We start from the raw sequence: 13,988 nt of genomic DNA on the forward strand, positions 1-13,988 counted from the left end.
CACTGTTCTCGAAGGCCTGAATTTGTAGTACTCCCATGATCCAGTAGGTGGGGCTAATTTTCTGGACGTCGGCATAGACTAGGCTTGATGAATACAGTCAACAAAGTACAATCGTTTGTCTTCCCAAGAAGGATTTTTTGGCATTATTACTCACTACAAATTATTCTTTCATTTTTAGAGTATGATATTTCCCAAAGATTGATTAGGTTATAAAACTGAATAGCATGAGATTATTAATACACCATATCACAGATATCTAAATATCTAACTGCTGTGATGTGATAAATAAGTTTCATAATAGAAGTACACATAAAATGCTATTACTTGTCCTAAACTCTGAATGAACTCATTGCACTTTACATATCCATAGTTTATATGTTTCTTTCGAGAGTAGTAAAAATATAAAACATAACATTTTTCTTTGGTTTGTGGGGAGGATACTTCTTCATACACGTGGTTCCAAGGCCTAGGTTAGAAGCTTTTATTATTTGGTTATGTCAGGTAAAATAGAATTTATAAAGACCAAATAGTGTTATTTAAGAGCAGAGGTTCTGCAACCAAAATGCCTGGATTCAGATCTGGGCTGTGCTATTTTACTGCCTGATCTTGGACATGCTACTTGACCTCTATGTACCATAGTTTCCTCATGTTTAAAATGGAGATAATGACAGTGCCTACCTACATCTTAGAGTTACTGTGAGGATTAGATGAATGGAGTGTGTGTGTATGTGACTCAGAATAGCATAGGGTTTAAAAAGGGCTCATAAATGTTCATTATTGGCTGTTTTGGGGGGTGTTTTGCTCCCCAAAGCCCCAGTACATGGTTGTATATCCTAGTTGTAAGTTGTTCTAGTTTCTCTATGTGAGCCAAGGCCACAGCATGGCAACTGACAGACAGGTGGTGTGGTTCTGTGACCAGGAAACAAACCTGGGCCACTGAAGCAGTGAGCGCCGAACTTTAACCACTAGGCCATCAGGACTGGCTCTGGGTGTTATTATTAATGCTATTAATTTATAAACTGAAACTTGAATAACTTTCCTGGAGATTTTCCCAAAACGTATTTTGGAAAGTATTTCCCACGGGATAATCTAATCAGTTCCAAAGTGATTTATCTTCTCATGTCTGAGATTTCAAATGGAATTTATACATTGTTATTCTATAGTTTCTCAGTATGCTTTCAATGAAGAATAATGAATCGTTGCTTATTGTTCAGTTTGGAGATTATAAACTACACTTTGTATCTTTCAGTAGAGTGCTGATATTGTCTCCACACTGGGCTCATCAGCATCATCTGAAACTTATTAGAAATAAAAATTCTTGGGGCCAGCCCCATGGCCAAGTGGTTAAGTTCGCATGCTCCACTGTGGTGGCCCAGGGTTTCCCCAGTTTGATTCCTGGGCGTGGACATGGCACCTCTCATCAAGCCACACTGAGGCGGCATCCCACATGCCACAACTAGGAGGACCCACAACTAAAAATACACAACTATATACCGGGGGGCTTTGGGGAGCAAAAGGAAAAATAAAATCTTTAAAAAAAAAAAAAGAAAGAAAAATTCTTGGGCTCCACTCCAGACCTACTGAATGTGAAACCCTGGGGATAGGGCTTAGCAATTTGTGTTCCAACAAACCCCCCTGATGATTCTGATGCGTGCTAAAGTTTGATAACCACTGCTTTAAGAAATAATTAAGAACTTATGCTGTGTTTAATACATGCCAAAGACTGCTCATTGTATTGTCTGATTTTATTGACATTACTCTGTTGAAACAAAATTCTACATAGTCTTTTTTCTTTTCTTTAGAAATGGTGAGGCTTTTAGCAATAATTTAACTTTTAAATAGAGAACTTTTATTATATATTTTTAAAGTGCCTCAAGTGTGTAGTAATAGAATTACCAGACCTTGTCTACATAGCTGTAAAGAAACTGTCCTGCCAAAATTTAAAACATTTTGTTGAGAACGTATGATTGGTAAGTTGGGTGAAGCCCAAAGCCAAAAGTTAGTTTAAAACATTAAACTTATTTGTGCTCATTTTCACATAACAGTTTAGTAGTACTTGATATACTAGTTTATTACTGCTATAATGATATGTGAAAAGCAGGTAAGAGATAGAGATTGAATGTAAAAAAATGAAATTTAATAGGACTCCAAAACTAATTAAAATTGAAGTAGGAGTGAGGGAAGAGAAGATGTCCTGGCTTACTAAAATATGTGAAAATGTTAGGGGGGTTAGGTTATAGCTCACTATGAATTAATGTGAGATAGCCTCCAAAACAGCTGAAATCCTAGATTGCATTAACAAAAAAGGTGAATATTTAGACTGGGGGAAGTGAGAGTCTGCTTGGAATCCTAAGTTTTTTGGCATCTTACTTAAAAAGGTGTAAAGAAAACTGCAACTCACTAAGAACAGAATGAATAGAATGGTGAGACTGAAACCATGCCACATCAGGAACACTGGAAGGTATGGGGAGACATAGCTTTCTCCAGAAGGACCCAAGGGCTGGAAAGGGAAGAATCTGGATGTGCAGAAGTCCTTGGGGGTTTATCCTCTAATTTTATTTGCTTTCTGCTGCCTTTCACCCCTGAAATCAGTAGGCCTGCCGAGTGGGGGCCTTGAGGCCAGGGGAGTCACTTCACGTAGCTTGTTGTGTGCTGATCAGGAGAGAAGTTTGGGGTAGCTGCCTGCTCTGGACAATGATAATCAGACCTTCTACAGGGTCAGCACTACTTCTCAGAGCATAAAAGTCAAGATAGCTCTGTGTGGCCTGAGTCAAGAGAGCATCATTTGATGGTAGAGAAGTAAGAGTCAGATGAACTTCCTGACAGTGAGGACAAAGGCGGTTGTGGCAGAACTCAGACCCTTGGTAGTTCAGGAGGAATTGGTCTCCCTTTCTCCGCAGGCTTGCTGTAGCAGAGAGTATCAAAAAGCCCTAGTGTCCTTTCTACAGTATCCCAGGTCTTTTGTAATAGTCCATACCCAAAAAAGGCCTGAAAAAAGGCCTGAATTTATAGGGTAAACTTTTGGTACTTGTCTTAGTAGAATATAAATTTCTTGAAGGAAAATAGCTTATTTATCTCTGTAATTGCTACACTAGCTGTTAAAGTGCCTTGCTGACTTGAAACATTCTATGTGAAAACCTCCTTAATAGATTGTAGGCCTTTCTAGGATAGAGTGGTAACGGTCTTGTTGATTTTGGTGCCCCTAGCACCTGTCATGTTATCTGGCACATGGTAGTACTCGGTAAATTTGGAATAAATACATTGTGGAGAACTGTGATCCATCAAATGCTCAGAATTTGAGGATAGCTCTAAAGTCCCTCTTTTTATCAGCATCTTTCCCCTCTCCTTTGGTCTCCTCACTCTTGACCTTACTATCTTAGACCCTTTTGCTTGCCTGCTTTGTACCTCCAGTGTGATATACTGATTAACTTCTCCCATCTATGATCTATCCTCTCCTAGGATAGTATATCTAAGGATAGATTTGGTAACAACCCCTATATTTCACCTCACCTTAGGACTGCCCACATCTATACATTGCCTCTCATGGGCAGCTCAGATATTAATCCTCCAGCTGAGCAATCACAAAATAGAGGAGTTCACTAGTGCCCTTATCTCTTTTCTTCTTAACAACCCTGATATGGGGGGGGGGGGGTATGAAACTTGGGAATCTGCTAAGATATGTGGGAGCCCTGTCCTATGTTATCTAGCTGGCCAGCTGTGTAGCTGGAGACGTTGACCAGATATGTCTTCCAGCTCAATCTGATGGCAACTAGGAGTGTGGACTTGAGGGGAGCAGGAGAGGGGAATCTCCCAGGTTTCTGACTTGGATGATAAGTGTGTGGTGGAGGACTTCCAAATGTAACAGGGACTATAGAGGGGTACAGACTTTGAGGGGAAGATTGATGAGTTTAATTATGGATGTCTTGAAAGGTATCTACATGAAGATATCTAGCATGCAATTGGGTAAAACTCTCTGAAAATCAGGGAAAAGATCAAATTTCAGAGTCCTTAAACCACGAGAATAAGCGAAATTTCCTTGGATGCAGTGTAGCATTTGATGTCAACTAAGAGCAGAACCCAGAATTTAGATGTAGAAGAAAGAGAAAACCATGAAGAGAAGACAGAGAAGGAATGATACGAAAGTAGGAAAAATCAGAAAAGCCCCGCACAGCAACAAAAAACTTGAAAAAAAATTTGAAAGAAAGAAGAATGTATCAATAGTGTCAAATATTGCTGAGTAAGATAAGAACTGGAAACTGCCCCTTGAATTTGATGACTGAGGAATCAAATAATCTTATTGAAAATTTCATTGGAATGGCAGGAGGAGAGGCCACATTGCAATGTTTGGAGTCTGTATAGGAGATTCTCTTCAGTTTAGAAAAGGAAAGATAAGATGATAGTTAAATTCCTGTAAAGCCTGGGATGCAGGCTTTCCTCCTAATCCTTTAATGCCTGACCAGTCTCTCAAGAGTGCAACTTCTAAGACAGCCACAACAAGGACCTAGGACTTTCTTAGAAACCTAGGCCAGCACAGGTTCAGCAGACATTAGCTTTTCTGCTGCTTCACATACATTATATAACATTTATATGCACATCACCCTCCTGGGGGTATTCCAGATCACGTGTTCTGCAAGCTCTAATACTTTCTCTTTGTTTCCTGCTCAAAAAACTATTGCCGTAAGGTAAGTGAATGGTGACATTATTACAGAGCTAATCTTAACCCATCTATAATATATTTTTTTAAAAAAACTTAATCATACGCAATTTTGTTATTAATAACAAATTATTTCTCCCCTCCTCTTTACAACTAAGCAAGCTGTATCAGTATCAGCTGTGGTTGATCATTTGAACTGAGTAGTAGTTCAGTAAAGTTGTTAATGCCTCCAAAAGCCTTAGTCTGAGTGAACCCAATGTTTCCCATTGGTTCTTGGTGTTCCCTGGCTAGGAATTCATGAGCCCTGGATGTTTACTATCCTTAGACAGTAGCTTTCATTTTCAGCTTTCTACTACTAGTACTGTTTGGGGGGCCTTGACAAGATTTTCTCTGTGTCAGCACTGTCCTCAGTGAGTTTGAGGAAAATATTTTAAGACCAGAAAGCAAAAAAGCTGTCTGCTGACCCAGGTCTCTGACTTTGCCATCCTCTTTGTGTACTGCTCATAACTCACTTCCCACCCAAGTAAGTATATATGTAAGTGGATGTCCATGCCTCCATGTAGTTAGGGACTCCACCCTGACTCTCTTCCTCCACTCCCTAACTTTACTGTTGCTCTAGTCAGTACTAGGAAAAACTGTGTACCATATAGGAGGATATATAGTGCAGAGGCTGGCCACAGGGTTTTAGCATCTGGACTCTAACTATTGGTTCCCCCATTTTCTTCAAACTCTTCTTCCTAAAATCCTTCTTGAGGCCAACTCCTTATCAGGAACCCCCACAGGAACCTCTAGCCTGTTATTCCCTCCATCCTTGGTGGGCATTATCTTAATAAGCTTCCTCAGTTTCTCCAGAATACTAAGAACTAACTGACTTGGATGGAGAAACTGCAGATTGGAGCAAGCACAAATTTATTCTACTTTCTCTACGTGGAGTCCTGGGAACACAGGACTGGCCATCTCGCTAGTCCAGGAAAATAGACATGTACCTCCAAAACTCAATTTTTGTTACACTGAAAATCCTGTTGTCATAAAATAATCATGATCCACCTCTGCTAATGGGCCCTTTCTGCAGCTGAAGTGTCAGAGTTCACCCTTCTGTCTGGGCCTTGGATTTCGCCCTTTTAAACATGTCTTTCACATATATTAATGTAGCACGTCCCAAACTGCTGTGACCAACTTCTTCTTCAACTCGCTTCTCTTTTCTGTTAAGAATACCACCATGTCCTCAATTGCCCATGCCGGAAACCTGGGAGTCCTCTTGACTCCTCCCTTTCTAACTGTCACCTACATCCATTCACTCTGGCTCATAAATGCCTCAAACAAAATTGCACTATCCTAGTTGCCACCATTCTGCTCCAGGCAGCCTTCATCTTTCACCTGGATTACTGTGACAGCCTCCTAACTGGTCTTACTGCCTGCAGTCTCACTTCTCTCTTATTCTCCAGACCAGAAATATTTTTCAAAAATGCAAAGTCATCATTTTTATTCCCTTCTTAAAATTCTTCCGTTGTCCTTAGGAAAAAGTCCAAACTTTTGTAACATGTGTCTTATAAGGTCTCTTATGACCTGCCTCATCCTTGTGCCACTTTTTCACGTCACTTTCTCTGCCTCAGCCATGCCACTCTTTCAGTTCTTTTGCTGCCATACTCATCCTCACTTTCAAATTTCTGTACTTGTAATGCTTTAACTTTGGACTCATTCTTCTATATTTCAACCAGGTAACTTCTAATCATTCATTCTTTATAATGAAGCTTAAATATTACTTCTTTAAAGAAAATTTTTCTAAATCCTCGAACTAGATTAGTTGTCCTTGCTGTGTACTCCTATAGCACCTATATGTTTCCTATATTAGCACTTAGTACATTTTAGTTGTTATTACTCGTTAAATCCCTAGACTTTAAGCTCTCTGAGGAAAGTAACCCTTCTGTCTTGCTTGCTGTTGTGAGCTGTTCAGAGATGGAATGAACTGTCTCGGGAGCTTGTTTCCCATCACCGGTAGTGTTCATGTGTAGGTTGAATAGCTCCAAGCTGGGACTGAAATAGAGAACCATTGGAAAGCCTGTAAGTCCTTTCCAGTCAGGAGGTTGTTTTTTCCAAGTAATCAAACATACATATGGAACTGTTTTTAAAAATTTTATAAGTTAATGTAGAAGAATTTCACCTATTGAAAATATTGAATATTCAATGATTAATAAGCATGTAGAGAACCTGAGAGATGTTTCTAATTTAGAGCGCTGTATCTGGAGTTTTTTAAATTAATGTTGTATTTTGCATCTCTTATAGGTGAAATGAATCAGAAGTACAAAGAGCTCAAAAAAAGGGAGGAAAGTATGGACAGTAAGTAATAATCTTATAGATATGAAAATACTGTATTCTCAGACAGCTGTTCATTTATCCCAAATCAGAGGTCTCATTTTGGGAAGATACAATGGCTAACAGTAAATTCAAAAGTGTGGACAGTCAAAGCATTTGCCTTGAAGAATAAATATCTAGCATAGTTTAGGAATGGGTAGAGACTTCTAAAAAGGTTTTGTCTGTGTGTCTGTGTGTATGAGTGTTTGTATGTTAGGGATAGATTCTAAAGCTAATACTCACATGATGGTCTGTACAGAGTCTGTAGACTACTTGTTGATTGAACAGTGAAGGCTCTCCTTTATGTGCTTCACTATGTTCATCTGTAAATATCTTTCACCCTCCTTTTGACTTTTTATCATACTTATCCCATTATTTATTAGCCCTCACTTCAGGTCTTATTACTTGATTTTATCACTAACTGCAACTTTAGTAGCCTTCTGTTGCAGCTTCTCATTCACTTTTTTAAAAATCTTGACAGTCTAAATAGATCTTCACTTAAATTTATGTTGTACATTCAGAAATTTTTCAAAATTGCCTATTATCTATTACTGGTTTCCTTTTTAAATTATCATTTTGCTAGAATCTGAAGTTTTATTAGGTCTAATGTCAACTGTTTCCTTCATAAAAGCATGCTCTAAAACAGTAATTACCAACTCTGATTTAACAATATCCCAAGATTTCTTTAAAATCTCAGCAAGTACCAAAAATTGTCTCAAAATTAATTCATTGTTTCTTGCTAGCAGTAAAATTATTTATTTATTTTTTTATCTTAAAGATTGGCACCTGAGCTAACAACTGGCCAGTCTCTTGGTTTTTTTTCTTTTTGCTTTTTCTCCCCAAATATCCCCCAGTAGATAGTTGTATACTTTTAGTTGTGGGTCCTTCTAGTTGTGGCATATGGGATGCCACCTCAACATGGCCTGATGAGCAGTGCCATGTCCGCGCCCAGGATGTGAACCAGCGAAACCCTGGACCGCCACAGTGGAGCATGCAAACTTAACCACTCAGCCACGGGACCAGCCCCCCAGTAAAATTATTTTTAACTGTAATTTTTTACTTTTGAAAGATCCATAGAAATACTTTGAGAATGTAAATAAGGGCAAATTATGTACTGGTTCTATATTAGACAACAAAAATGATTTCTTAGAATATTTGTTTATAATCTGAATAAATTATTAAACTTATTTAGCTGATATTAATGCAGCATAAGTAAAATACTCATTTTCAGATAAAATAGGTAATTAGTAATATTATTTTCCGAAGTAAAGTTAGTGGCTAATTATATGTTAATAATTATGGATATATCAAGGAGATCACATGTAAAAAGAGATTTTTTCTGATGTCCATTTTATCAACTATTTCTTCCGCTCCTGTATTTTAAAATTTTTAGTTTACTTGTATTAAGGTTATAACTGTTAAGCTTTAAAAGTTTGAAAAAACATAGAAATATTCTTATTGAGTAATTTAATTACCCTTGGGTTAATAAAAAAATTAAACCGTGATAGTTTAAAATTTGCTTTAAATTTCTAAAAAGTACTCTTAAGACCTACAAATCAGAGTTTATATATTGTTAACTGTATCAGTAGTAGCCTCTCTTATCATATTTTTCCATTGGCAGCTTTTATTGAGACTTTTGAGGAAACTAAGAATCAGGAGCTGGAACGGAAGGCACAGTTAGAGGCCCACATTGTCGCCCTTCTGGAGCACTGTAGTCGAGTAAGTGCCGTGTGCTTGTCTTGACGTCCTCATTATTCTTACTGTGATCACCTTTCCAAACACAACTCAAAACCTGCATTGGTTCACTATTACGTCTACTCATTTAAACTGTTTCCTTTAGATTCCCTTGCTTGTTATTTTATTTTAGTTATTTTTTTTGGAGGGGGAAGATTAGCCCTGAGCTAACTGCTGCCAATCCTCCTCTTTTTGCTGAGGAAGACTGGCCCTGAGCTAACACCTGTGCCCATCTTCCTCGACTTTATATGTGGGAAACCTGCCACAGCATGGCGTGCCAAGTGGTGCCATGTCCACACCTTTATTCTTTAAGCTATTGATTTTTATCTTTATAACAAAATTCAGCTAATTAGGATGATGGGGAAAAGGATGACATATGTATAATATTAATATGCAGCAGTAAGTGAGGGACTAATTCAGAGTAATTATTAAGATTTTTCTTCTTTTCTTAATTATTAACATTTTCAGTTAATTTATCTGAACTTGTAGAAGTAAGATTTGTGCAGATAACTTCAAAATCTAGATATTATTTTGGAAAATGTTAGTATATTTTTACAATGTAATTTGTATTATAAATAGAAGAGATTCTTTTCTTGTAGGGATCTATGAGAGTACGAGATATCTAATGAATATCTTGATTTATCAAACGAAGTTTATTGAGTAGCTACTACTGTGTGGTACCATAGGAAGAAGAATGCATCATCTCTTTTCAATATTCTAAGTGTTTTAAGACTCTAATCAGTTCCTGAAACAGTGTGGGTGAATTTTTTCTACAGTGAAGTAAAGCAAATATAAAAGAAACAATTCTAAATTTTAATTCAGCCTCTCTTTATTAAGAAAACCTGATTTGAGTCTCACTATATTTTTCTATCAAACATATGTAATGAATGATGTATTTCGAAAAAGAATACCCGTTCAAAACATGCAGTCCCTGAGCAGTGTTTTCCAAGAGTTTTATTCAAGCATTGTCAGTGGAATTTTTTCCATTTTTATTTCTCTGCAAATACAGAATATAAATCGTATGAAACAGATATCCTCTATCACCAATCAAGAGCTGAAGATGATGCAGGATGATCTCAATTTTAAATCTACTGAAATGCAGAAATCACAAAGTACAGCTAGGAATTTGACTTCAGGTGAGAAAACAATCTAGATTTTAATAACCCTTTTTTTCTCATAATAAATTGGAACTTTTAAAGTCTAATGCTATTCACTTTGATGTTTTTTGAAAGACTGAGGATATAATTTATGATTGCCTATTGCTCCGGTCTTGTATGGTCTCGGAATTTTGTGTGACTTTTCACATCAACTTAATGGTATTTTTGGAATATTCTCATTCGTTTAACATTTATTGAATACTTGCTTTATGCCTATACTATAACTTGAGTATACAGAAATTTTTGAAAAATCCAGCCTATTTGCTCAAGGAACTTTCAACTCAGGGGATTGACAAACAAATAAATAGTTAAAATATAATGAAACGGGGGCTGGCCCCATGGCCGAGTGGTTAAGTTCGCACGCTCCGCTGCAGGTGGCCCAGTGTTTTGTTGGTTCGAATCCTGGGCGCGGACATGGCACTGCTCAGCAAACCACGCTGAGGCAACGTCCCACATGCCACAACTAGAAGGACCCACAATGAAGAATATACAACTATGTACTGGGGGGCTTTGGGGAGAAAAAGGAAAAAAATAAAATCTTAAAAAATATAGATATATAATGAAATGGTGCTATGATAGCAGCATAAGGAGCAGTGGAAGTATGTGGGGCTCATATCCATCCTAGTCTTCAGTAGTTAGGAGAGGTATCATAGAGGAGGTCATGTTTTAATTATAATCAGTTTAAGTCATGATGACTAACGTGAGACTAGAGCAGTACTGTTCAATAGAAATGTAATGCCAGCCATATATATAATTTTAAATTTCCTAGTAGCCACCTTAAAAAAAGTAAAAAGAGACAGGTGAATTTTAATAATATATTTTATTTAACCCATTGTATCCAAAATATTATCATTTCAACACATGATCAATATAAAAATGACCAATGAGACTTTATCATTATAGCGCATCTCAATTTGGGCTAGACGCATTCAAATGCTCCAAAGCCATTTCTGGCTAGGGGCTGCACTTTGGATAGTGCAGTTAGAGATTAGAAACAGATACACAAGATTGGGTTAAAGAGCCTAGGATAAAGTCATGTAAAAATTTGTATGGAATCTTTGAACTGGTGGATTCTAACTCTGGGTGTTCTTTGTGCTGGTGTGTGGTGACTTTGAATTAGTTATGTTTTTATTTGTCTATTTGGAATTACTCTGGCAGTTAGTGGGATTATGGGGAATGAAGATAATATTTGCTAACTTAAAGTGCTGAATGATTCTTGAAATGCAATAATGGCTCCACAATATCCCTTTATCTGGAATCTCAAAATTCCAGAAAACTCTTGGCAACAAAACCTAATCTGATCTGAACTGACATGAAGCTGTTTATGGTCTTTATTATCCTGCCTAGTGTAGCTGTTCATACATGTGATGCAGAAATATTCACGTACTTGATGATAGGATGCTGCCTCAGACCCTGCTGTGGGAGTTATGTAATAATCAGTATATGCACTATTTTTCTTTTCTAAAATCTGAAGAATTCTGCATTCTGAAACACAACTGCCTAGGAGTTTTACATAAGGGATTATGGACCTGTAAATGCATACTGAATGCTGTTAATGTACAACTGACTTTAAATTGATGATGTAAGTGGGCAATTGTTTTTATTCTATACATCTAAGTATATTTTATCTGCCCAGATTTGTTTAGTTTGTTTCCCGTTCTTTTATTTGTATATCTGAATTATATGCCAGGCAACTAGAGGAGATACATTCTAAATTTGATTTATAACTACTACTATTTGATTCATAACTACGAGTTATTAATTGCGATGAAAACCATATAACATAAAACTTGCCATCTTAACTACTTTTAAGTTTATAGTAAACTGTCTGCACATTGTTGTGCAATGGCTCTCTCGAACTTTTTCATCTTGCAAACCTGAAACATGCCCATTGAAAAACAACTCCCCATTTCTCCCTCCCCCTGAGTCCCTGCTAACCACATTCTTCTTCATGTTTCCTTGAGTTTGACCACGTTAGATGCCTCATAGAAGTGGAATCATGCTATGCTTGTCTTTCTGTGAATGGTTAATTTCACTTGTAATGTCCTCAAGCTTCATCTATATTGTAATGTGTGACAGGATTTTCTTCTTTTTTAAGGCTGAATAATATTCCATTGTATGTACATACTACATTTTCTTTATTCATTCATTTGTTGATGGATATTTAGGTTATTTCTACCTCTAGGCTATTGCGAATCATGCTGCAATGAGTACAGGTCTGCCAATATCTCTTCAAGATCCTTTTTTTAAATTCTTTTGGATATATACGACTATGAGTATTTTTACATCTTTATTTTCTTTTTTCTATTTGCTAAAGAATTTTATGTTTAATTATTCCATCTAGGAAGCCTCTGCTTTGTGTTTTAGACCATAGTTTTAAGTTTTTTATTTATCTAAGGCCAGTATTACTTCAACATGTTTTTGCTTCCTTTAAGCTATCTTTGTGTAATGGCTGTTGAGAAACATACATTTTTTAAAAGGTAAATATCAGTAAAAGGAAACAAATTCAATTATCAGGACTTTTTATTCCTTTCGTCATTTTGTTTTGACATTTCCTTTTAAAAACTAGTCATTATATTTTCTCCAGAGATGTAGAATTGAAAAAGAATGAGAACTGGCTTCAATGGAAATAAAAATCCAGTTTATTACTATGATAAGAATTTTGCTGAAAATTTTCCTTATTAAGGTTTGAATCCTTCGACCCTTACAATTAATTTTATTTACTCAATTATTTTTAAGTGTTAATTTAAAAGCAAGCATATAAATTATTTTTTTCTCTCTTTCCTTAACACCATCTCCCACAAGAAATTTCTTGTATCTGGAGATCGCCCTAAGAGGTTTATAACATTCTTGTTCACCTTTCAGAGATAATGAATTTGACATTCCGCTATTGTGAATTGCTCCCTTTCAGCCCTTGATGTTATAATTGGAACTCACCTGATTTTCTTAGTGTACTCTGTGTTTCTTAATGGGGCAATAACACTCCCAAGGGGGCAAAATTACTTCTTAAAGGGAGGGTAAAAAAAATCTTGGATATTGTAGTGGTTTGTGGCCCTCCAAAAGGTCACTGTACAGAAACAGATACACAGCACATCTGTAATAGAAAAATTTTATAGGAGGGAGATGATTGGGAAAAAAAAGTCTACAAATGGCTGCTTAGAGGGACAATAATGAAAAAAAAGATTGAGAAACACTGGTATACGGCATGAGTAAAGACACAAGGATCTGTCAGCAATCGTTTTTATTTATATTTTTGGAAAGGAAACTCCAGGGAATAAACAAATGGGCTGATGGCACAATATTTCACAAGCGTTTGCCCAGGTCAAAGTGGTTCCTTCTGAGGTTTTGCTACTGTGTACACACTGCTTGGTAAACTTTGCAACTTCATAGCATATCAGAAGGAACTAGTCTGCATCCTCTTCCTGTCTCTTCCCTTAGAGAAGCTTTTAGCTTTTCATGGGGACCTGCTGTTAAAGGAAGATAAACTTTATACCAACCAACCGTTTTCTCCCTTTCTCTAGGAAAAGCAGTTTGTAATAGCTACTAAATATACTTTCCTAATATATCTTCAAATTAAACTTGTAGTTAGATTTATATAACTAGTTTCACCAGTCAAAATGTACAAGCTAAGTACGTTTCCTGTTTATTCAGAGCATTGAAAACCATAAGCCTCAGTGCCTTTGCTTCAGCACTTTGATTCTCATCTTAGCTATTTCCACCCAGCAGAGACACGGATCCAACAAAACAAAGCCCTCTCGACAACGTTTAAGTCCATATATATGTTTTTAAATATATATTTCAATATGGTTGAAGCTTAAGACTTAAAGGGACAAAAGGAAATGTTCAGGTTTAATTATACCAAATTAAAGCAAATTATATCACCTTAAAACAACCTCCTTTCTTAAATCAATGTCTTTTGAAGAGTTTTTTTTTTTACTATTTGATATTTTATACTTTATGTGATCATTGTTTTATTTGTAAGCAGAGTCACTCAATTCTTGAAGATGAGATTTTTATTGTTATGTCACCTTCCAGGTATATGTTAATCAATAATCTTTCGGGTTTCATAGGTAGAAGAGGAACGTTTAATA

The 13,988-nt window shown here is 36.6% G+C and overlaps 1 protein-coding gene across 7 annotated transcripts in view; it reads left to right on the forward strand.

The window, feature by feature from the left end:
• IFT74 (intraflagellar transport 74) overlaps positions 1-13,988 on the forward strand; it is a 100,766-nt gene that overhangs the window by 49,149 nt on the left and 37,629 nt on the right. For all 7 annotated transcript variants that reach the window (XR_006889041.1, XR_006889042.1, XM_046664085.1 and 4 more), the window contains 3 exons: positions 6,938-6,991; positions 8,628-8,725; positions 9,750-9,876. Coding sequence is in view for 5 of the 7 variants with exons in the window: in XM_046664085.1 (XP_046520041.1) it covers positions 6,938-6,991; positions 8,628-8,725; positions 9,750-9,876 (279 nt within the window). In the remaining 2 variants the exon portion in view is untranslated. The remainder of the gene's footprint in view (positions 1-6,937; positions 6,992-8,627; positions 8,726-9,749; positions 9,877-13,988) is intronic.

This window comes from Equus quagga, chromosome 6 (genome assembly GCF_021613505.1).
Source record: "Equus quagga isolate Etosha38 chromosome 6, UCLA_HA_Equagga_1.0, whole genome shotgun sequence".
Lineage (NCBI taxonomy): Eukaryota > Metazoa > Chordata > Mammalia > Perissodactyla > Equidae > Equus > Equus quagga.